Below are 24,925 nucleotides of genomic sequence, written 5' to 3' on the forward strand. Positions count from 1 at the left end.
AAGGAAATGCTAGCTTATAAATTATTAGGATTTTTAAAGCTCATCAGACTTTTTCCAGTAGCCAAGAAATACTAATTTCAACCCCTCGAATCTCATGACATTCCATAAAAACGTTTCAAAATGTAGGAAATATATTTTTAGACAAAGTTTGTATATGAAATGTAATGTTACCTGGAAGGGGAGAAGGTGAGCCGCCAGGAGTTGAGGGATTTGATGGAAAGCTGCTGCTGGTATGATCAGGAGAATAAATCTAGAAGAAATAAGAAAGCAGAACTGGGTTCATATTGGGTAGCATTCTCCACAGATATGTATGCTACACTCACAAAGCTGTGTAGCCTGCAGCCAAGCAAACTGCTGTTTTGGGACTACATTCAGACTTGTGGGGTTGCTGGAATTTCACTTGTTTGGTTCTTGGTTTATACAAACAGCAGTTTTGCCTGACGCTAGAAAACACCCTTATTATACCATGAAATAGATCTTTATTTATTCTTACATTGCAGCAGACAAAATAGCAGCTCCAAATCATAAGCACAATTGCAAACACTTAAAGGAAAAGCTATGCACACAATTTTCTATGCAATTTACTGAAAACATATAAGGGCAAAGCAATGGAGTGTACTCATCCTGCAAGGTCAGCCTTTACGCAGCTATATAATCTTTAGCTAAATCCTTGTACTGGCATTTTTTGCAGTACTGAAAATGTTTCACACACACAAGATTATGGCATTGCTATTGTGATTGTTGTATTTGGCAAATTAGTGCTTAAGAAGTGCTTAAGTGCCTATATCCTTAAAAGAATGCATAAGTAAAAGGAGTCACCATAATGTAGTTAATTGTATGCAGAATTTCTAATCATCATAGTTTTCTCAATTCCTAGCGAATTAATTTCTAGCTAAAGGGAAATAAATAATCTAGGCAGACAGCCCATTCCGTATTCAGCACATGGAGTTTCCAGCAGAAAATGACTAATACGAATAATTCTTTTGCCTTCTACTAATTCTAAATAGTAACACGACTCATTTTCTTGCAACAAAATAAAGCTCCTCCTCCTATCAGTCACAGGCCATTCCAGTCAGTAGGGTGCCAATATGCCTAAATTTCATGAAAAGGACTGACACAAAAGAAACACAATGGAGGGCACACAAAGCAAGGCCATGGAGCTGTTAGCCCAATTTCCAAATACTGTGGTGTACATTTCAGTTAAGCATTGTCATGCTAATATAATAGAGTCTCAAAGCGACAAAGAAACCTAATTCATGAATTGCTTTCTAAAGTCAACTCCCTGAATTTTAATTTCTTTTAGACTAGTTACTACTAGCCACTTAACAAGCCAGCTGACACAAAAGCATTCTATGAAGCGCAAACCATAAGCCATTTTGATATAATCAAAAAGTTAAATAGTAGCCTTATTTGATTCCTTCTAAATGAAAGTCTGAATGTTTTGATTTGGCATTAGTCAATCTAATAAAGCAGATGTTCCTTGCTCCAATAAACCCTCCATGGGCACAATCTTAAAGGGCTATTATTTGGCAAACATTCAGCGAGACACATTAGAAATGGCACAAATACCCAGATTCTCTTTCCTTTCTATCTACACTAGTTCATTATCCAAACTAATGCATAATCCACAGGGCTTTGGGAACTTTGTGTAAATACTTTCATGCACAATTCTATTTCTTGGCTACCCTGAGATTAAAACCACAATTATCCAGGCTTAAAGCTAAAATAAAAGAACCTTTGCAAATGTATTATCTGGCCTTACATCTTTAATCACATAGTATATTCCATGTGCTCTTTAATACCTACATGCACTAAGAAATGCTTCATTTTCCCAACTCTTTACATCTTAAGCAGTCTTCTGATTTTGAATATTAAAATGATAGGCACGGTCTAATATGGGATATAGACACTCACTAATGATAGTAATTCGAAAATAAAACATCCCTGCTGTATAGTATTAAACATATCTCACTGGTTGATAAATTGATTCGGAATAAACAGTAATCAATTTTCTACTTTGAAGTCGATTGAGAAGCTAAACCAATTTGGTGGGAAAGTGGAAGTGAAACAAGAATTTGAAATGTGTAGACTATGGCATGTATTCACAGAGCAGATGGAAGGCATCTCCACTGGAAATGACAGAAGTGATTTATGGAATGACCTGGCTGCTTCTGCCAAGCAACAACACAGAATGACAGAACTAAGTCACCATGACAACTGAAGCCCAACCAGCACAAGGATTAAACATCTATGCATTTGCTTGAAGGGTTCCTACAGATCACCTATATTGTATAAATGCATATATATATATATATATATATATTTTTTTTATTTTTTTTTTTTTTCTTCTTTTTTTTATTGTACCACAAAAACATATTGGTAAGAAAGAAACATGATGTTATTTGGCCCCATTCTTCAGTGAGAGCATAAAAAAGCTGAAGATATTTGGACAATGACGCACAAAGTGATTCTGGACATTTTTTGTCCATATTCATAGACTTGTGCACACCTAAGGGACAGAATATTGTAGGTCTGCATAGATTTCTGACACAGAGACCATAGTTTGGCCACACACGTAATTCAATAGCTGCAGATCTGGTAAAATGTAGCAAAAATTAACTCTCATTGGATAGCTTTGAAAAGCAGTGATAAATGAACACTGTGTGCAGATTGTTGTTCAAATACAGGGACAGAATCTATTATCTGGAATCCATGGTTTTCTAGATAGATAGCCAAGTCCATTAAAAACATTTAAACATTTCATAAACCCAGTAAGATTGTTTGCCTACCAATTTTGATAAATATAGAAATAAAACAATATGGATTTATGCAGCTTAGGTATAAGTACAAGCACTGTTTTACATTAGAGAAAAAAAGGAAAACATTTAGAAAAAAAATCAATTATTTGCTTAAAATTGGCTCTATGGGAGATGGCCTTCTTCTTTGGAGCTTTATGAATACAGGGTTTGCAAATATTGGATCCCAATACTGTATTTGTAAAGTGATATGAAGCCTTGTGTGCTAAGTATGCAGTTACCTCATGTATTTTTTTTTTTAACATCAGGGAGGAAGATTGTAAAGGGGCTAAATCAGGCCATGCACTCGATCATTTGGAAAAGTGACCAATCGATAAAATCACAGTCTGATTTTGCAACCATAGCACAACCACAGGCAAAACTGGGTTGATCCAACAGTTTCTTCCTGGATCTGTGCAGACCCACCAGCTAAGGGCCATATCACTTGCCCATTGTATTTCACACAAATCTTGTTCATGATCACTTCAGTTTTTACCTCACACTGTACATTCCAACTAAAATTTGAACCCTTCATGCTCCATACATTATTACATAAACTGTGCCAACATACCAGAAATTCTCTGATAAATGTTACTTGGATTCACTTGAGACACTGCCAACACAAAAAGTTTTATTAAACTGGAAGATTTTTATTTGATACTTACAGATGCAAGAGCTTTTCCAAGTGCATCCCCAGTCTGTGAGCTGCCAGCTGCATTCCCTCGATTTCCTGTACAAAGATTATTGGGAAAATTCTGATACAGTGGGTATAGCTCATACAAACTACTGCTTCAGTAGGAGTGGTAAATAAGGTGTGAGCACAATAGTTTGTGCTGGGAACAAGGCAGGGGGGGGGCATGTGTCCCAATACAGAAGTAGCAATATACTTTTCTCTGCATTGCACAATGAATTTCACGTAAAGAACAGCTTGATAAAAGGCAGAAAAAGTCTCGGACTTAGGAGTTTTTGCAGCCCTAATACTGCATGCTTTCCTGCAGTTTGTGGCACCAATGAAAGTAAAAAAAACTCATTTAATAAGAGAGCATTGTTCTATCATGATTTAATTTTTTTTTTAAATTAATAGAGTTCAGTTTAAACCTACCCAACAGATTGTCTGATCCATTGATGGGAGGAGTGTGAGACGCAGCCACATAGGTGGAGCTTGAGTTGCCACCTCGATGGAAGCTGGACATTGGAGGAAGACTGGCATTTATATCTGTGGGTGAGACTGGATGGGGTGGGTAATTCTAGAAGGGAGAAAAACACAAATATTACTACTGATATAATAATATACAAACAATAAGGAATAGACATTGCAATTTGGTGTTTGATTCTGCTTCCTAAGTATCTGACAAATTAACTACCTTATATCATGCAGTAATAAGGAAAATGAAACTGTTAAAACTATGTCTAAAATACTCTAAGTACCAGTTTTACTGTATCACAAGAATTACAGTTAGCTTCCCTTTTAGCTCTTACCAAACGGTCATGTAGGCTACCAAAGCTACTTGACTGGGACATGTGAGAAGATGAACTGCCCAGCATTCCACCATACCCAGGCTGGCTGATCCCATTGGAGGAATTCCACAGTTCTGATGAGTTATGTGTTCCATCTAAAAATATCAGGTTGTGTTAAAAAAAATCTATAAAATATATATATGTATTATAATTTATGTACAAACATACACAATATAATGCAAAACAACTATTGTTCTAGCTTGGCTTCAAGGTGTTAAATGTGGCATTGGCAAATGAAAAAATCTCCATGTTTCTATTCTATATTGAAGAAATAGGGCAAAAAATAAACTAAGCACTGCAATACTCTTGTATACAATTTGCATGCTTGCAATTACCCCTTTTCTACACTGAAATGCAATAAATAAAAAACTTTATGCCATGTAAGAGATAAGCAATAAATTGAAGCTCAACCCTCAGTTATATTGTCAACGGCACTACTGTATTTATTTTCATTTATATTTAAATGAGAAACTGAAAATAAGATATCTTAAATTATACTGCATGTGTCTGGAATCTTTTAAAATGAACAAAAATAACACTGTAAGAAAAACATTTTTGGATTCAAACAGCATCTGTAAATTACCTTGAAGAAAGAAAGTGCTAGCAAACATACTGCTTGGAGGCTTGGGGGAAGGGTAACTAGGAGATTCTCTGTTGAAGTCATCTGAATTTGGGGATGGTGCATAGACCTGCAAGCATACAAAAACAACATTTAGCTTCCTTGAACCTGCCTAATAAAAGCCACAAGTTAATCCCATTCATTGGTATCATTATGATTCCAGTTCTAAAGCACTTGTCTCAGCAAGTCTAAGCGGGCATAATGTCCTGATACAAGTTACATTGTTTGAAGGGTAAATAATAAGGGCACCAACACCGCAGTCTTTGCCTGCAACTGCTGCAATAGTATAATCCAGGGCCACATTTAGCTTTTTGATCTGCAAGATTTGTCAAGCTTTATTTCAGAGCTGAAAAAGCTTGAGAGAAAAAAATGCATATTCATGCCTGCAAATGCATGTACACACGCTTATTGTTTTGCTAGGGATACCAATTTCCCTTGGTAAACTTTGGCTACAGATAAGCACAGAATGAACACTGCAAACTGGCAAGTCCCCAACATCCACATTACTTGGAAAACTAGTAACAGAGCCAAATAAATATAAAGTCTAGCACAAGGGGGAAAGAAGCAGATATGTAACACAACATGAAATCTATGAAAATTTACAAAACAGCTAAAAATAACTAGATATTCAGTATTCCATATATACAACCTAAATATTGCAGTTGTTCCTGTAAGAAACAGGAAAAACAATCACTGGGCCCCACACCACAAAATTAGCAGGGTCCGCTCCCAATGGTTAGCCCACAGGTTACCTGAGCCTACTAGCTGATTTCCCTGCCAACAAGTAAAACAAGGAACCATTTAAAAAAAATGCCCATGACACACATGGTAATGTCTCCAAAACACCCCGGCCATGCCCCAAAGTATACTAAAAAAAAAACAGGCCCTTTTTAAGAAATCATTTTAATGGTAGCTATAGACAGGTTTCTTCCCTAGGCCACATGTCCAGTTTACTTTCTCCCAGCATACTTTGTGCCCTACGAGAGTAAAGTTTGACTATATATGGGTAGATTCAACTGATTTGGCCCCTCCGGACTTTGCCACTTACATACCTGTGTATGTGCCCTCCCGCATTGCCTCCCTAACAGATATCTAGCTAGATGTCTATTGGGCGGGACTGAAAATCCTAAAAAGCCTGGACCGACTGAGTATTGTTTCGCTCAAGAGACCAAACAACTAGATTCGCTGGATTTGGTACAACACGGAGGCAACCAAATCACCAAAGAGGAGGTGTATGCCTAGATTAAGCATACAGATAGATGTATAGGTGTATTCAGCAACTCTCCAGTTTGAAACTGTAGCGGCTATTTGGTTGCTAGGGTCCAAACTACCCTAGCAACCAGGCAGTGGTTTGAACAAGAAACTGGAATATGAATAGTCTGAACAGAAAGATAATAAAAGTAACAATAACAAAGAAATTGTGGCCTCAAAGAGCAATCATTTATGGGCTGCCAGGGTCAGTGACCGCCCTTTTGAAAGATGAAAAGAAGAGTCAGAAGAGGCAAATAATTAAAAAATGATTAATAAAGACCAGCTAAAAAGTTGCTAAGAATAGGCCAATCTATACCATCCTATAAGTTAATTTAAAGGTGAACCACCCATTTAAGTTATTGAATAACTGTTGGGTTAAGCACGTGCAACATTAATCACAGTATCACTGTCCTAAACCAACACTATCAATACCAGTGACCAGGCACCTGCAAGAACAGCCTACAGATACAACACTTAATGAGAATAACATATGGCTCATTTCTGTAAAACATCTTTACAACATGCCATAAAAATACTTCTATTAACCTGTTTAACTAAACTGGCTCAAGCACAATATCTTTGTCCATTCGATGTTCCCAGTCTGGTTTGGATAGATCATCCCGTGTTTATAGGTTAATACATGTGATGTTTTATAGCATGAACTGAAACATTATCTTTTGCTGGGAAAAGAAAATATGGCTGGAAGAGGTTACTCCTATTTGAAATATCATATCAGAGGGCAAAACTATTTTTAACAAGTCTGTATCCTGACATTTTAAAATGCATTGCCTGCATTTCAGCTGCAGCACTAAGCATATTTGTTTGCTCATCTCAGCATGTAGGAGTATAGTATAAGGCTACTAACAATGAGGAAAGCAAAAACCAAATATGTCCCATCTCTTTTTCATAGTTTTAATTTGCCAGATATGTACACGTTGGAAAATTTACAAATTGTCAAAGACATACTAAAGCAGCTTAGTTATGTAAAAAAAAATGAAAAGAAAAACTAACTGTAAATGTGTCCAGTTTTTAAAATGGATTGCACTTTTCCTAAGCAATCTGTATATAACCTTTAGTATGTATATACATTCATTTGCCACACAGCATGACACTGTTAAGATTATGTTCACTGGACATATATTTGCTTTCTTGTTCTATATATTATCACAGGAATGTAAATACTGCAACCAACAGTCTACATATAAAGCAGTAAACAGATAGAATCTCACTAATAAATAAGGAATTATGGCAAATATACTCAGGTAATCAGATGACAAAGCCATCTGGTTTTCTTTTGCGGGTATTTTTAATATTTTAGCCAAAAGTCCCTTTTTCGTGTTCTTGTACGCTAACATCTGGAAAGAATGTAATTTCCAAGACCACATTTCTAGTGCTATGCTGCTTCAGGCCTTTGATGTTAAGAATCTGGCACTGTATTTTCTTGCTTCTTTCTACTTTTCTCCCCCACCCAGCAAACAATATCAGTGTTTTTTACACAGCAACATCAAAAAGGTCCTCTAAAAAAAAAACCCCCAAAAAAACTAAGGCTAGATTAAGGTTAGATATTAAATTCATCCATTTAAAGCATGCTTTAGAACTAGGTTTTGACCTGAAATGTAAAAACAGCTGTGGCTACACACACACACACACACACACACACACACACACACATATATATATGTATGAGGTGATAGCTAATTACATCACTGGGTGTCAATGCTGACATCTCAGCAGCCAGGCTTCTAGTTATTGCCTGGTTACAAACTGAATTATAGGCTGCTTATCAATAAGTGCTATTTTGTGGTCAAGTGTTGAGTGCCACATCAGAGTTATTACACCATATAGCTTTATATAAACATGCCTCAGTGACATTTGTGTGTCTGTTCCCATTTGGTAAAGCTTCTCAACTGTGTTCTTCCCTCAAGTAAGGTAAAAGTAAAAACAGAAATCTGGTTTGTACTCTAATCTGAACAGTAACAAAGTACATCTTGCCTGCACCATACTGTAGCACACCCAAAGATACATGTATCTAAATAAGAAACTAGGCCACAGGCAATACTAATTCGGGTTTGGCTAACACTCACAGGGGAATAAAATACCACATGGAACACTTTTACCTCAGTGCACCAATTTTGCTTTGAAGCCTAATTTTAGTCCACATTCTCTTATTAAACAGTACAACTATAGATGCAATGTGCCATCTCTTGTGTGAAACTCAAACATTGTGCTTTTCTTGTGCAAAATTACAATGTAAAGAAAGGAAGTACTACAAGGTGATAGAAGTGAGGTCCAGATTAACTACACCCCAGGCATCAATAAAAACAAAAGCACATGAACATTCAGTTTGCTTCCTTTTCATTCATAAGCAAATCAAACTTCCATTCTGTCTTCTATGTTTAGGTTCACAAATAGATCATTGAGCATAGTTATAAGGTTTCAGCACTACTGAACAGTGTGTATGGATATTACTGTATATATATATATATATAATATATATACACATACACACACACACACACAGTTTGTATAACTGAAAAGCTGATTGTAATAGCAATAGGAAGCAATATAGGATGACTGTGGGGATTAAAGAGACTTTCTTGATCCACATAGGCTCTGACAGTGCTGGCCTATTACCTTCCATGTAGACCTGGGATTTAGTTTTAAATTCTCAAGCATAAAGCTAGTGCTGCTGGGAAAGACATTCATGCTTCCTTGTTGCATAAACTGTACATAAAGCTACTACCACTGGCCACCAAAGGAGAGAGTTTTTGGAAAAAAGCGAAAAGAACATTTGTGAAGTCATTGCAATATGCACATCAGGAGCCTGGATCTATGCGCAGGCATTCTCAATTGTATTCCCACAAAAGCATATCATCATACATCTAATGGGACAATTCTTGCTTTTTATCGCTGCCTCTTAGCACCAAATCTACACAGCCTCATGGATTCAAGTAACTGGTTGTCCACCTGTTCCCACATACATTACACAACAGTGATAATAACGATAATACTAAAACTTGAGCTGGATGCATTTATATTTTTTAGTGTGAAAAAGTACCACCATGTGTGAGAGGTGTTTTTTAAGCTAAACATGGCTCTAAAAAGAACACGCTCAATCATTCTGTATGTTTTAAATGCACCTGTATGGCTACAATGAAAAAGATCCAGCCATTTAAACTGCTGTTCACTTGTGGTCAATGTAAGCACCTATTCTAGCTTTTTGTATTGTTCTAATCATAAGCATAATATACAGTTGTCCCTTTCCTATAAACAGTAAAAAAAAATGCATTCGCACACAAATGTTTTCTTTTACAAACATTTTGTACATTTTCACTTGACAAAGTATCAGAAAATAGCTTACTTTGTACTCAAAACTATAATTCACTTCAACTTTGAATTTACAATTGATATTACAATTACTACCATAATGCTTTACCATAGCTATTGGGTAGTGAACATATGGCAAACTCATATACATCGTACAATAATGTGATTATACAGAAATAAGAAAGTTTTAGCTATGGTAGGGAAAACAACAACCAACCAAAAAGAGTAAAGTAGCAACTTTCTCTTGGTGCCAAAATGCAGCTCATGTTGCTGAAGAACAAATGGCAGCAATCAGTATGGAGTAATAGCACTTACCCCCCCCCAAAAAAATTACTACACCATCATGCTTGCTTTTTTCATCATTTTGTTTATTTTGTTTTATCTAATTATTAGAAATGGATTACGGTTACAACAAACACTACAAACAATTTACTACAGCCTATTGGTATGGTCTATATGGTCTGCTATTTTAAACTCTAAGGGGACAACCAACAGCACTTTTATAAACACAGAGATTCTAGAATGAAAAGGAGAAGGCATTTGGCCTTACCTTGTTTTGCAACAAAAAAAAACCTACATTTTTTTCAGGGAAAAGTTAATTTACACAGAGGTATTTTCCCAAAGTAGTGATGCAAAAAACAGCACAAACAATAGTCAGCAAAGATCCCTTATAAATCCTGCTTTACGCTCTCATCCTTTCCCCCCCAAAAAAGTTAAAAACTTAGAAATTTGCCTGTTCGCACTGCTGTGAAAATGCTTAGAAACTAAACAAATAAGAAGCGAACTAAGAAAATGTCTAAATGCCTACAGGTTTAAATAGTCTGAATGTGCTTTCAGTATTGTTTTTTTAGGCTCAATCTACTATGTTCATTAAATTGATGGCACAAATCAATACATACTTTTTTAAGAGACACTTAAAAGACACTCCTTTTTTTTTAAAGGAAGCTTTAAAAGAGGCCTTATGCTTAGTAAGGACAATCTTTTTAAGATAACAGGGTAATTAACAGTAAACTACTATTGCCCTAGAATAAATGCAATCTAAGGGGAAAATTTTCATGTGTTACATATGTATATGTTTTAAAGGACAAGAAAAGTTTCTTACGTACCGCTAGGGCTCTTTACAGAAATGAACAAATACACATTGAATACTATTGGCTTCAGATTTAATTTATGTTGTTAATGTGAAACTTTAGAAAGGAAGCGAAGAGTGGAGCAGCAAAAAGAAATGAAAACAAAGGGCCAGAATCCCAGCTCATGAGAGTTTATAGCCTGGGGGACAATAACGCTGCTCTAACATGAACATCACAAGTGCTGCTCAATAACTTTATCTGCTCCCCTGCTTATACTGATATGACTTACGTTTTATTCTGAAAGAAAGTAACAGACTGCATAACTATTTGATTAGATGAAGAGTTCTGATATATTTATGCACAAAATTAAAATATATCATGGATATTAATCTCCCGTATAAATAATACACAATAGAATTCTAATAATTTTACTAAATGACAGCATTTGGGAGAAATGAAAGGTTCTTTCAGACTAGTGAAGCCAATGTGAACAAGTAGTAAAACAAAATACTTTCATTTGAACCTGATCAAAGAAGAATTTCATCTAGAAAAATGAGACTGGTTGTGAGCAGGGCTAATTGATCCATCTGTACCAATTTACTATTAATAAAGAAATTGTGTTTTATTAGCAATACATTCCACACATTAACATATGTATTAATACCCTAACATTCATGCAGCAACTATTTATACACACATAGGCAAATTGTAGATTTATTTAGCTTAATCTTTTACAATCAATGCTGATATTGCCCAGATCCATATAAATCCAGGCAGATGTTTTCTCCTCCGTGTAAATTATCTATCATTTGTTTACCAATTGCCTAGGACTATAAACGTCACCTCTGACCCATAGCAGACAAATGCAATGAATTTTCGGGCCAGGCATCTTTTTAAAGTACCAGCCCCCATCCCTTAGAAGCCTGGAAATACTTAATGAGATCAAAGCTGTTTTTTTCTTGCTACAGAACAAAGAAAAATAAGACATGTTCTAAATTTACAATTAAGCAAAATGTGTTCCTTGCTGAGATGTATACAACTAATTACTATGGAATTCTTCATGCATTAAAAAATACAAGTATAAAACACTCTCCTGTCAATGCCCAAGTAAATCTGAAAACAGCGATTGTAAAGCTCTGCTCCTTTTAATCCACAAGCAAACACACTGCAGAGTCAGGTTTGTTTTTATCTAAATCGGCTTAGTGAGATTTTTAAAATAAAAGGGTATCTGTCTGGATTATATTTTACATTTCTGCAGCTTTATGAAGATTCCTTTTAACCACCTAAAAGCAGTGTATCCCATGACTTTCACAAGGTGTATATGGTGCATTTTAGGCAGAATTAGCTGTTTGCTTGAAGGGTGAGAATGCTGATTTGAAGCAGATGAAGTAACAGTATAGCCGAGCCGCTGAACCTCAAAGTCTAAACAGGAAACACAACCTTACTGACTGCCCTTAATCATTCCCAGAAATACTAAGTTTCAGCAAAGCCAGACTTTCCTGTGGTTTCTCTCTCCCTTACTAAAACAGCATTTACAGTATCAATGTCCATGCACATAACCTTTTTTTAGTTTGAAGAAGAATGATTGTTAACATAAAAACATTTCACAAATATTCTATATCCAATCAGCCTAATCATTGAAACAAATCTGTTCCTTCTACACAACAAGGAGTTAAATATTAGAACCAAAGTGGCCATAAAAAAAGTTTTAGCGGTTAATGTAAAATGTATAAGAAGTCACACAGCAAGAAAAGGAAGAGCAAAACAAGAGCAGAGAGTGAGCCCATAGCCTGCAGTTATTGGCACAAGAAAAGCTGCCTCACCGTTTTCCCATTGTAATAGTACATCAAAGAATTGCTGCCCACTCCAGGCACGGGGTACGCACAATACATGTTGATTGTGAAGCCGTTTCAGGCAGTAGCTAAAGTGCACTGCTTCAATCCCAGGAATACATCCACCCGAGGAAAAGTAATTCCAGCAGTAGTGTGCCTACACAAACCACACATGGATCTACTCAAAAGAAACTTATGCAAAACAGGGCTGAACCATCCCACACTGCCAAAGGGGGAGGGAAGGAGCATACAGTAATCCAACCTTGATCACACCCCGAACTGTGCAATGGTAATGCCTCCAGGAAACATCCTTTAACAGAGTGAGAGCACAACTCTCCAACATCAAAGCTGAAAGGAGGATTATCTGCCTTTAGAACAACAGGCAAAAACATAGACCACAGATTTCAAAAAAATAAAAATGTGTGTGGGGTGGGGGATTAAAACCCTCACCCTCTACTGCTTTCTGTTATTATGTATTAATTTTTCAAAATCAAATTCTAGCAGCTGAGGCATGGCATACAGATCTCCAGCAACATCACCCTCTGGCAGGGTATGGCATTAACTATAACTCTGCAATGTCTGCAACAATGCATATATTAATAATACTGCAGTAACAATACTGTCTTTTCTCAAATGATGGCAGGTGTATGGTATTGGGGTTGCTATGCAGAAAGAAAAAAATTCACAGCTATAATATATTTATAAGCACTCACAGAATGATATGTGTGTTAATGTACAAAGAAAGATAATTTACTTCTATAGAACAATAGGATTCCCACTGACAGGGCAACTGTATAAATACTGCCAGTTATTCCTACTAAACGTGTACAGCACCCACAGGTTGGGCAATGACAAAAAAATCAAGGCCAGTGTCGGAGTCCATTTGTGCTAGGGGTGCCAGCTGGACAATAACATTTATACTTTTGCATGTTATAAATAGGGGAAACACAGCTTGCAAATCCGGTAATATTTGTTCCATATATTATATATATATATATATATATATATATATATATATATATATATATATATATACACAGTACCACAAACCATCAGTTAGACTGTGATCAAAATAAAGCTGCTCATACACAGGCTGTTAAAAGCTGCCAATCTGGCCCCTCCAGGTGAAGTCAGCAGCTTGTTAGCCCCTGTAGAAGGCCCCTGGCAGAGCCTACCCAACTGATATCTGGTTGAGAAAGAGGGCAATATCTATCAGACAGGTTTGAATATTCCACTGCATGAGGGCCACATCAGTGCGTTGATGTGTTTTTTGTCTGACAGGTCTCTGTAGGCCCTATATGATCAGCCTAATTTGGCTCAGCCTTTAGATTGCCAAATCAGGCAGAAATAGGCTTACTCAGAAATCTTAACTAATGAATGAACTTCACCATCTACAGGCAGAAAACACAAAAATGGTGTGTCTGCTCACAAAAGGAGGCCAATAAAAAAAAAATTAAAATGTATTTTAATAATGTTATATATAGTAAAGACATGTTACACAACACTTAACAGAGATAATAGTTTATTCAGCAATCCAGTGGCTAGCATTGCTACCATTCAGTCCTAGTCACTATATGCAATGAGGTTTATGTTCTTCCCATGCCCTTTTGGATTTCCTCTGAGCACTCTGGTTTCCTCCTACATAGTGATGTGCGGGTCGGGCGGGTTTGGCCAGGCATATCAATTGCGGGCGGGTTTGGGTTGAGCGCACACACAGGCAGCATACACAGCCTAAGGGCTCTGGTACACGGGGAGATTAGTCGCCCGCGGCAAAACTCCCTGCTCGCGGGCGACTAATCTCTCCGAGTTGCCTTCCCCCTGTCATCCCACCGGCGAACATGTAAGTCGCCGGCGGGATGGCAGACGCGGCGGCGCGATTTCGCGCAAATCGCCGAAAAAGACTCGCGAGGTTTTGCCGCGGGCGACTAATCTCCCCGTGTACCAGAGCCCTAAATCTGAGGTGTGAGCAATGCAGGGGGGCCAGTTAATCACAGTACTGATACCATTTAAAGCTTAGGCTGATGCCACACGTGGCGTTTTTACGCTGCGTTTTTTCTCAGCCTAAAAACGCCGCACAAGCCACACATGGCGTTTTTCAGCCTAGAACTGGTGATGTAAGCAAATCCCGTTGCCATGGTGCTAATAGTGCGAAATAGCAAAAAACGCTGCGTATTTCCGCTAGGTCTGGCAGCTGCCTTTGCGTATACATAGGAATAGCTTGCTTTGCAATTACTGGCGTATTTCAGCCTACGCTTGAAAATCCGTGCTAAGTAATTTTCTAGCGTATTTCCGCATTGTGTGGTTTGCTTCGCGTCTTTTCAAGCTATTTCTACGGATGATGATATCAGGCGTTTTTCAGCCGCCGAGAGAATTAGAAAAAACGCAGCGAAAAAACACCACATGTGGCATCAGCCTTACATACAGGTAAGCCATCAAAGCAGCTAGACAGGTGGGGGGCCACACAGAGGGTGGCCCGCGGGCTGCCAGTTGGACACCACTGTCATATAGGATTAAATTAAAATGATGTCTATGCAAAGTCTATGGAGTCTTTGAGCAGGCTGGGAGCCATAAAAATCATTTTGTGAGCCACCAGTTGGACAGCCCTGATATAGAATATAGAAAAGCAAGCCTGGATTGGCAATCTACAGATTCTGGCAAATGCCAGAGGGACTTTGGTAAAATTTGTAATTGAAATGCCAGGGTAACTATTTTGAATCTTGGTCCGGACCTGCTGTAAAGAATTGTGGAATAATATGATGCTATATAAATAAAGGAAAATATAAAAGTACTGAGATATGAATAACAATGTGTGTACATGCGTAGATGCTTACTTAGCCATGCACTACTAGTAATTCCACTCAGCACTGCATACAGTTTTTCTGCAGAAAGTAAGCCCTTGATTGATACAATAGGAGATTGTTACTTGCTATCTAAAAACCATTATCATTTATCAACACGTATTGCAGCACTTTTCAACACATTTTAACAAAGCAGTGTCTTTCCACAAATGAACAAAGAAGGCATAACATGCCCTTACGCAAAAATAAATACATGCAAGATCAAAGAGACACCTGTAGGTATTATCTTTGTTAGGCATGGTGATGCAATGCAAGTTAGCAGGAAAGAATTGTCTGGCAAGAACTATAACTATTGGTTTTAAGGGGCAGTATATCTCCTACACAAGCATGACTAGAGCTTGTGCTGAACATACTGTTTGCCAGTTGTTTCAATCACAATTTTTTTTCTTTTAATTTCTTGAGCTAAACAGGGCAAATAGGGAAATAGATGTGACTCCATTTTTTTGTAGGAAGTAGATCATAAGATTACCAGTATAGAACCCCTTCCCTTCACCCTTAGTTTTATTAGCAGGATCCCATTATGCAGGGTCATTATCTGTGTACTGGATACAGGATATTTAGGGGAATTTAAACAGTAATAGATTTGGTTTTTACATACAAAACTGACCCGTGTGCATGTGTATGTGCACAAATAAAATAAGATCAAAAGATTCTTTTGACATGAACTGATTGTTTCTCCGTAATGCAATGCAGAATAAGTCTGTGCTATATAAATAACGGGCAATAATAAGGAGTGCTGATCTTACTGTAAGCACTTGATTTTTCACTTGGGACATGTTCTCTGGTCATTTTTTTGCATTTTCAGCAAACCAATATCTCATCTGCCAGACCACTTAAATATGACTTGTAAGTCAGATGAAATAGCTCATGCACACAGTAATCCTGTGTTAATGTCTCGCTTAGTGCAGCTTTGACTACTTAAAAGTCTAGCAAAATGGGGCCTTTGGTGCAGAAAATAATATGCAGCTCTGTACAGACACTTAATCCCTGTATTAAAGTCTAATTATGGTAGTTAAAGACTTGGGATATAAAGGACTAATATAAGGTCACAAGAAGAGCAGACTGGACTGGATTTGAACATAGTTTACCAACATTAGCGACAAATTAGGTTAAGAATACTCCTAGTCTAGGAGATGGATATACAATATAATAGTATTGTATTCTTTTGTTTGGAACAATGCATCCATTTTATAAGCATACATCATTGTTTTTAAAGTAAGCTTAAGCATTTTTTTAAGTTATCTTAGCTTAACGTTTTTATGGCAAAATTTTTAAAGTTGTACATGTCCCTTTATGGCCAAAATTATCTGTACGCTCAGTCTAAAATAATTTCAGCAACTCACTGCTTAGTTGTAAATTGTTTCCATAAGCAATATTACCATGAAAATTATTTGTGGGTTTTTTATGGGTGAACAGATAAACATTATCTTGTAAAATACCAATGGTTGGCCAAAGTGGTGTAAAGCTCATCTTTATTGTACGCCATAGCATGGAAATAAGTCAACTGGAGTGATAAGTAGCATTGTACCATCAGGCAGTCTTGTGCTTCCATTTTAATTAAACCTTAGTGCTATAGTGGTAAATGAAATTCTTGACAAATCCACATTGCATTTTTACATTGACAACAGTTGGAGGATCAGGTTTTCCAATTTCAGCACAATATGGCCCGATTTTTGCGGGACAGTCCTGATTTAAAACAGCTCAGCCCGCAGTCCCAGATTCTTACAGAAAAGTCCCTTATTTCTCTTTGAACTCCTGCACTAAACACTAAAAATGATACAATGTTTCTCAAACTTAATTAAATAAGTAGCTACTAGCAGAGTGTCCAGAAAACTTAACAAGGTGCACCTGCACTAATAAGATGAACAGGTCTCTTGGGGAAATGAGACTTGCATCTGGCTCTGGCACAAGGGGAGATTAGTCGCCCACGACAAATCTCCCTGTTTGCGGGCGACTAATATCTCAGAAATGCCATTCGAAATCGCCGATGGGATGGCATATGCCAGGGAAATTGCGGTGCTGCGTATGCCATCCCACCGGCGATTTACATTTTCGCTGGTGGGATGGCATTTCGGGGAGATTAGTCGCCCGCGAACAGAGAGATTTGTCGTGGGCAACTAATCTCCCCGCGTGCCAGAGCCCTAAAGGGCAATTTCAAAACCATAATAACACAATTGTTGTAAACATTTTTTAAATCTTTCTCATATTTAGTTAATAAGAATTAACCATCCACTACACTTTAGCATATTTTTTATGAAATAGCAACTTTTTCTTTAAGACTAATTAAAAAAAACATTTAAACTTTGCACACAATTTTGTTACCTATAATGCTCTGATAACAACAATAAGTCACAAATTAAGAACTAGTTTCTAAAACAATAAAGGACTATGGGAAATAGCATTGCTCTATTTTGGAGTTATCCACATAACAGTTTCCAGATAACAGATCCAATACCTCTGTAGTGAGAGTTGTTCATCTTTTCTGTTGCATTTTTTACATAATGTTATATACCTAACTAAGGCAGTAAGAACTCTCTCAGATGTCTGGATGCCATGTGGTGTCTCTGTCAGTGTGTGTAAAAACAGGGCACTTTGATTGGCTTCTATATGCATTAGAACAGAAAAAAAATTCTGTATACAAATGTTTTAAAGAAAACGTGCCCACACTTGTCTACAACTGCTATATCGAGGTGCATAGTAAAAAAAAAAAAAAAAAAAATACATATGTTCGGTAAGGACCAGCACTCTCAAATATAAAAACATACCACTTATGCTCAATGTTTCGGTCACATTAGGACCTTTATCATGACATATATACACACACACACACTCTATCTATATTTTAAGTCTTCAGTAAGAAAATAAAGGATAGAAACATCAAAAATGTTTCTGCATTACAAATCATCGGATATATAGCACAAAGTGCAAGATTCTAAGGTCGAAATCAGATGACCTCTTGCTCTGACCTGATAAAGTCAATCAGCTGAAAACTAGGTTGACTGTTTAAACTTGTTTCAGACTGTCATCAGCAAAGATGTAATGAACTGACCTGAACTCCTTAGCCTGACTGTTTCCATTCACAACCCAGCACTGTGCTGCAAAACAAAGTGTCATTGGTTCAGCACAAACAGATTACATGGTCTGACGCACAAGGAACGAATGTCTAATTACATATGGAAAACTATTTGTTAACTCCATTATTTCCATTAGCAAACCAAACTAATCAGCTAACATAATGGAAAAGTATGAAAAGGAAATGAAAACACTCGTCTTTATGCCTCAGAAGCATCTCCCAGTTATCCATCACATTTGTCCATTATAAATAAGGCAAGTCAAATACATCAATACCCGCATTTAGGAAAGGGAAGCAACTATTCTGTGTATAACCTGAAGCCTACTATTACTGACTTCTAAAGCATCCCAGTGACCAGTATTGCTCACTCCTTGAGTTTTTGATTTAATGGGATCTGAGCAAAACTAACTGGTCAACTAACCAAAAACATGTCACACATACAAGTTCGCAGAAAGATGCACCTGTCTGGGCCACTGTAACTGTTATTTATTTATCTATCTATATTAGTCAGTTTGTAAATATTTTTACTAACTGATATACTTGCTACTGAACATCCTGCTGACTGGCCATACTTGCTACTGGAAGCAGATCTGCCTGGTTGTTTAGATACCTGACTCCTGTTACATTGTTTCAACAATCAGACCCAGAAAGCAAGGGATAAAAAAAAAACCAACCAGACAAAAAACAAACCACTGTTTTTTTACTGTAATTGCATTTACACATAGTTTTAAAACGAGTAAAACTGTGTAATGAATGGTTATTGTATTGCTTACAACTATATTTTTGGGTAGAGGATCCCTTTTAAATAAACATAATGATGTCAAATTGGGATACATGCTCATTGTGTATGAACAGTGCAGTTGTCTTCCTCCGTCCTAGCATCTGTGCCTGGTTACTTCTGTACGGTTTACAGTTCAGAGTTTCTATATTACTAAACTGTTTGAATACTGTTTTTTTTACTTAAATTTGGCAATGGGGAATCTTTACCCAAAATATGTTAATTCCATTTTTCTTGTTCTGTTAAACTTAAAAAGAATATTTATTACATCTGAACAAAAATTATAATAAAGTCGTTTAACTAATTTTTCATTCTTACAAACACATGAGAAATCTGACAATGTGGATATAAAATGGTTTATTCTATAGGGATAGAAAATTAAAACATTATTGTACGCATGTCACTTCACAATCAGCTAGGGATAAAATCCTGACAGTTTTATTAGCGTAATAAAATTTGCAAATTAAATGCCATTATGATACATTCCAACTACGTGAACTTGCACACAAAATTATATTTCACCTTTGTCCAGGAAGCAGATGGACTGACAATATGTTTATTTAAGGCTCCACATTTATGTTTAAAGCAAACAGATGAGTGGGGTTTTTCCATATCTGTCCATTAAAAAATAAAAACAAAATAAAACATTCTTCCCAATTTTCTATTAATTAAAATAATTAACCCCAGCAATATCAATTCTAGAGAGGAAGAAGAGTTTTGCTAAAGGAACAGAGAATAGGAGGCTAGAGCTCACAATTGAAGCACCTTTTCGCAACTGAAAGTACAAGATAAATGCCTGGTATCTTACTAAGAAGCTTAAAGCTAATACACCTGGTGTATTTATATCCATATGCCGAAATGTAGCTTGTTGGCTAAATATTTCCTGCTGCCTTGTATTTCAGCAGCGATGCAGTTTTCTAAATGAACCTGAAGGTGGCCCTATAATCAAAATCCTAGATGAAATTGCAGCAACTTACTTCACATTATTTGAGACACATTCAGCTACAGAAAAAAACAGCCACTGTTACATTAAAAAGTGACATTTCTGCAAAGAAAACAGTATGGCAACTGTTTAATCAACAAATTATACTTCTATGTATATGGTGTTTTTTTTTTAAGACTCTTACACATAAAATCTGACCCGCATTCACAGTTTACTCCACATATCTTTATACTGGTGCAGTAAAACATTAACACTTGAAACAAAATGAAAAATGTCTATTAAGAAACTAGTTATTTGGTTCATCTTATTGACACTAAATTACCATAAAATAAAAGGGAACAAAAGTTCTATCATTGTCCAAAGAATTTTTTTTCACAGCATTAAATTGACCCAGACTTTTAGATATTATAAAAGTGTTGGTATAACATTAAAGGAGCTGTTCAGTGAAAAAATGTAACTGGGTATAATAGATAGACTGCGCAAAACAAAAATGTTTTCAATATAGTTAGGCCAAAATGTAATCTATAAGGGCTAGAGTAAGCGAATGTCTAACATAATAGCCAGCACACTACTTCCTCCTTTACAGCTCTCTAAGCTGTTAGCAGCCAGTAACCAATCAGTGACTTGAGGGGGGCATAACTGTTCAATTAGTTTGCATTTGAATCTGACCTGCGTGCTCACAAACTGACCAGTTATGTCCCATGTGGCTCCCACTAAAGTCATTGACTAACTAAAGGTGGCCATACACGGTAAGATCAGCTCGCTTAACGAGGTCGCCAAGAGAGCGGATCTTCTCCTAATATCGCCACCTAAGGGCGATATCAGGCTAATTCGGTTGTTTGGCTCTGGCCTTCCTTGCCCTTTCTCTTTAGCAGACAAGTGATATTCCAGCCTTCAGATACTTGCAACTACCCTACCAAGGCTGGTGTGAAGACTATGCAATACTACTAGCTGGAATAGCATTAGGCCTGGGTTCTAGGACTAATGCTAAAGGGCTGGAGGAGAGGATGGACTTTTAAAATGTTTTTATCTGACCCCAGTAGGCTAAAAAAATTGAAAGGGACTGGTGTAAATCCCAGATTTGGGTCAGTTTTAGTTTAAAAACTCATCATGCTCTGTCTGCTAGGACCTATGTGTCTCTAGATAAATAATCCCTCCAAATACAGGGCTCTCTATATACAATAGTGCATTTTTCCCCATTCCCCTCTTTACACTTACTCCAGCCTTTAAGATTAAGAGTAAATGCCTTAAATTATTTCAACAGAAAATGTGATGTTTTCCATTTTAAATATGGCTGTTTTACCTGCACTGGCCTGCTAAATATGAATGTGTAAATTTAAGTATTACTCACACAGTGGTACCTTCATAAATTAAATGGAAATTGTGCTCTTACATGGTTTGTCGTTCTGCCATTTCCAATATATTTTTGTTAATCTGGCAGAAATCATCTGTTTCAGTGTGCAGCATCCCCTGAATTAGACACAACTGTTAAAATGTAAATTGCTAAACTATTTTTAGATGCCAGGAGGGGGAAAATATTCCAGGCCTCAGGAAAAATGATTTGAAGCATTGTGTTCATTTTGTTTATCAAGCAGCTATTCAGCCTCTAGTGGGGCCCGAGTGCTTATGCAAGCAAAAGCTTTTAAGAGTGCCTGCAGCTGCAGTCCTGGCTTCCAGGTAGACTGCAGGTTCACAGCACAGCTGCCCCAGGCGGTATAAAGCATTTTAGCTCCATCTGGAAGTAAGCTGGGAAATTGATTTCAAACCACCACATTTTATCTTAGTGGAAGAATCATGAAGTAAACATACACACACAAGTTCAGCTACCAGTCCGGCTTTCCTATAGCAGTGCGGACGAGGCTGGATGCTCTATTCAGAGTTATGACTCATGAGATTGCACCTGCGCCCATGTGTTAAGTACTGCCAAATAAAAGCCCTACATCCATTTACACAACAAAGAGATGTACCCCGCAAGGCAGCAAAGCTCTCCATCTCCCTCCCTTCTCATTTGTTCTTAGCTGGAGGAATAGAAGGGGGAAAAAAGCCGAACTTCCTCCGGCACACAGGGATTTTCAGTTCACGTGGATTTTTAAATGCGGATTCATTTACAAACAATTTACGTTCTTCAAAGAATAAAGTATATTTAATACTACAAACCACCCATATAGCAATAGATTATCACAGCCATTAATGATTTTATTTTTTTGCCTACAAAAACCCTTCCAACCTTTTTCATCAAAGCCCTTGATTCTCTAAGGATATATTTTCGAGCAAAGAGGGATCAACAAACTAGTTGCTTGAAAGCTTTCCCGATGCTAGGCTGAAGTTAGGAAAGGCTTAATGAAAGCTTTAAAATCCACTAGGGTTTCACACTGAACATCTGACTTGGTGATTTATGCATATTAATAACCTGAGTCCTACTGAGGCAAGCTGAGCCGTACGTGTCCTTCGAATCTTAATGTCCCAAGCTCCACTGGGATTATTACAAATGTAAATTCTGAAGATTCTCTGCTATTAATCTCTGTCTGTCCTCCTGCTCAGCAACATAATGACTAATTAAACATCAAAAGACCTGTACAGGAGATCTTCTTTGACAGCTCCTGGCCCTGCTTCCTTCCCATGAGAGGAATTCAAATGACAGGAACAAGGGGGTAAAAGCATGTGACGGTGCTGCAAATCATAGCAAGGAGTCGAAAAACTAAACATCAAACATGAATTTAAACCTAATGAAGCACTACCATTGATCAAGTCATCCAGTTTATGGTCACTGTAGAAAACCTGTTAGAATAATGATCTTTATGAACTGTATACGCGGTCCTATGAGTCCAATTTATTTCCCATAATAATTTGAACAATGTAGTACTTACAGAAGAAGGCAAGCCAGGGGGAACCTTTCTTATTTTCTTTGTTTGTACAGGATCTGCACATACAAAAGAAAAAAAATGACGTGAGCTATAATCTCAGGATCTATAATCAGTTTTGCTGCTCAGTCAAACATATACAGGTTTTATACAAGCGGAATAAAATGACCTGACTGGTAAATGTAGCAGTGACTTCATTAGTTATATTATTACCTAGTGAACTTTTAGTTCCCAAACCAAACAAGATTTTAATTTTAATTACATCTAAAGGCAGATACATTCTGGGGTTCTTACTATAGCAATGGTCAAAGTACAATACCCTATTTTCTGCCTTTCAAGGGCATAGGCACATCGGGAGTTTGTAGATATTTTGCCAGCCATGCTTTTACAAGCCCAAATACACAGTGTATACACTCTATATAACTGCCCACTTTTTTCCAGAGGGAGGATAGCTTTATAGCGCACGTTAGGTGACGGTCACCTCAAAATGCACAGTGCTGCATTTTTACTTTATATGCAGGGAAAATGCCTAAAATCGCCCCATGTGCCACGGCCCTAAAACTATATAACCTGGATCATAAGGAGTAGTGGTGTTTCTGGCAACATTGCTCCATATATAGCTATACCAATAGGAAGACAATATTACGTTATATATGCTACCACGTTTGACATCACTTTCCATTAGTAAGATGTCAGTACAAATATAAACAAAATAAAATAAATTGTTATGGAAAATTGAAAGCAAAAGACTTGATCAGCAACTATACAATCCGGATGAATAAAAACATCAAACAAAAAACACATGTAGTTCACCTTTATACTTAAGCTGTTTATATAAAATGCTTTCTAAAGACCCTATTAATATGAATGACGTCACGTGTATTATCTCTAAAGCTTTTTTCCAATCAAGGTCACTGATTTAATCTCTGGTTTCATTCTAACAAGTATGCATGCTTTTCTGTTGATATGACACAGGGAGATTGTATAGATAAAATTAAATCATCAATAAATAAATGCAAACAAATATCTTACAAAATCTTAACCAGTATATGAAACATGGACAAGGAAAATATAATATCACATACACTATGGATTCTTTAAGTGAATACAAAATATATGTTCAGCATGATGTCATAAAAAATGTATATATTCACTTACATGAAAAAAAGGGACTCTTTACCATATATATATATATATATATATATATATATATATATATATGCTTTATTCTACTTAAAGAAAATATTAAGGTCTGTGACAGAGAGATTCATCTGCCCTGTAACTCTGCTGTATGCTACAGACAGTGCGTTTCCCATACTGTGCTATGGACAGCCCTGACTGGGGTTTTAAATCGCCCCTGCTCTCTAACAACCACCCCCACAAGCCATGGGCATAACATATGAATGTGGAATATGTTTAAATGAAGAACTTACTAGAACAGTAAGACTTGCCTAAGGAGCCAATGCTGGAAGATATAATTCTGTTATAAGAACATACAAAACAACATGATCTACCAATCTTGGGTTGTGTGGCATTATATTATAGGGGACATAGTCGGCTGAACTCTTTATAGTAGCTATATCCTTACTCTCTGAGTCTGTAATGAAAGTTGCCACATTTTTATGGAAACATAAGTACAGTTCTGCAAGACTATTTTAGGGTATAGGGGCCCTTTCACAGTAATGACTTACTGAAACAAAAAGGTCAGTCCATCAGCAACTTAAATTAACCTATTAAATTAGCTTGTATGTGGCTTTGAGTAAGATTTTTATAAACAGACTGATAAGTCTTAACAGGATGATCTATTTAAAAAATACAACTACTAAATTGTTATACTCAACATTTTATAAATAATAATGAATTAAGTTTATGGATATCTGCACTAGACTGTGTAGTTTCTATGTAGTTACTATGAAGTTCTTTTATGATATCTATTTGTAAAGCTGTGGAACATGGATTTGCATTTGAAAAACCATGTTTCAATGGTATAAAACAAATGG

General features: G+C 36.8%; 1 protein-coding gene across 10 annotated transcripts in view; it reads right to left on the reverse strand.

The window, feature by feature from the left end:
* tcf12 (transcription factor 12 (HTF4, helix-loop-helix transcription factors 4)) overlaps nucleotides 1–24,925 on the reverse strand; it is a 145,798-nt gene that overhangs the window by 17,776 nt on the left and 103,097 nt on the right. For 8 of the 10 annotated variants that reach the window (XM_004912704.4, XM_012959616.3, XM_004912703.4 and 5 more), the window contains exons 8-13: nucleotides 22,932–22,984; nucleotides 4,897–5,002; nucleotides 4,275–4,408; nucleotides 3,898–4,042; nucleotides 3,461–3,525; nucleotides 172–250 (exon numbers count right to left, since the gene is read on the reverse strand). In XM_004912704.4, coding sequence (XP_004912761.1) covers nucleotides 172–250; nucleotides 3,461–3,525; nucleotides 3,898–4,042; nucleotides 4,275–4,408; nucleotides 4,897–5,002; nucleotides 22,932–22,984 — 582 coding nt within the window. Of the gene's footprint in view, nucleotides 1–171; nucleotides 251–3,460; nucleotides 3,526–3,897; nucleotides 4,043–4,274; nucleotides 4,409–4,896; nucleotides 5,003–12,403; nucleotides 12,604–22,931; nucleotides 22,985–24,925 lie in introns of those variants that run through there. The other 2 variants (XM_012959619.3, XM_012959620.3) reach the window with 2 other exon arrangements.

This window comes from Xenopus tropicalis, chromosome 3 (assembly GCF_000004195.4).
Source record: "Xenopus tropicalis strain Nigerian chromosome 3, UCB_Xtro_10.0, whole genome shotgun sequence".
Taxonomy (NCBI): Eukaryota; Metazoa; Chordata; class Amphibia; order Anura; family Pipidae; genus Xenopus; species Xenopus tropicalis.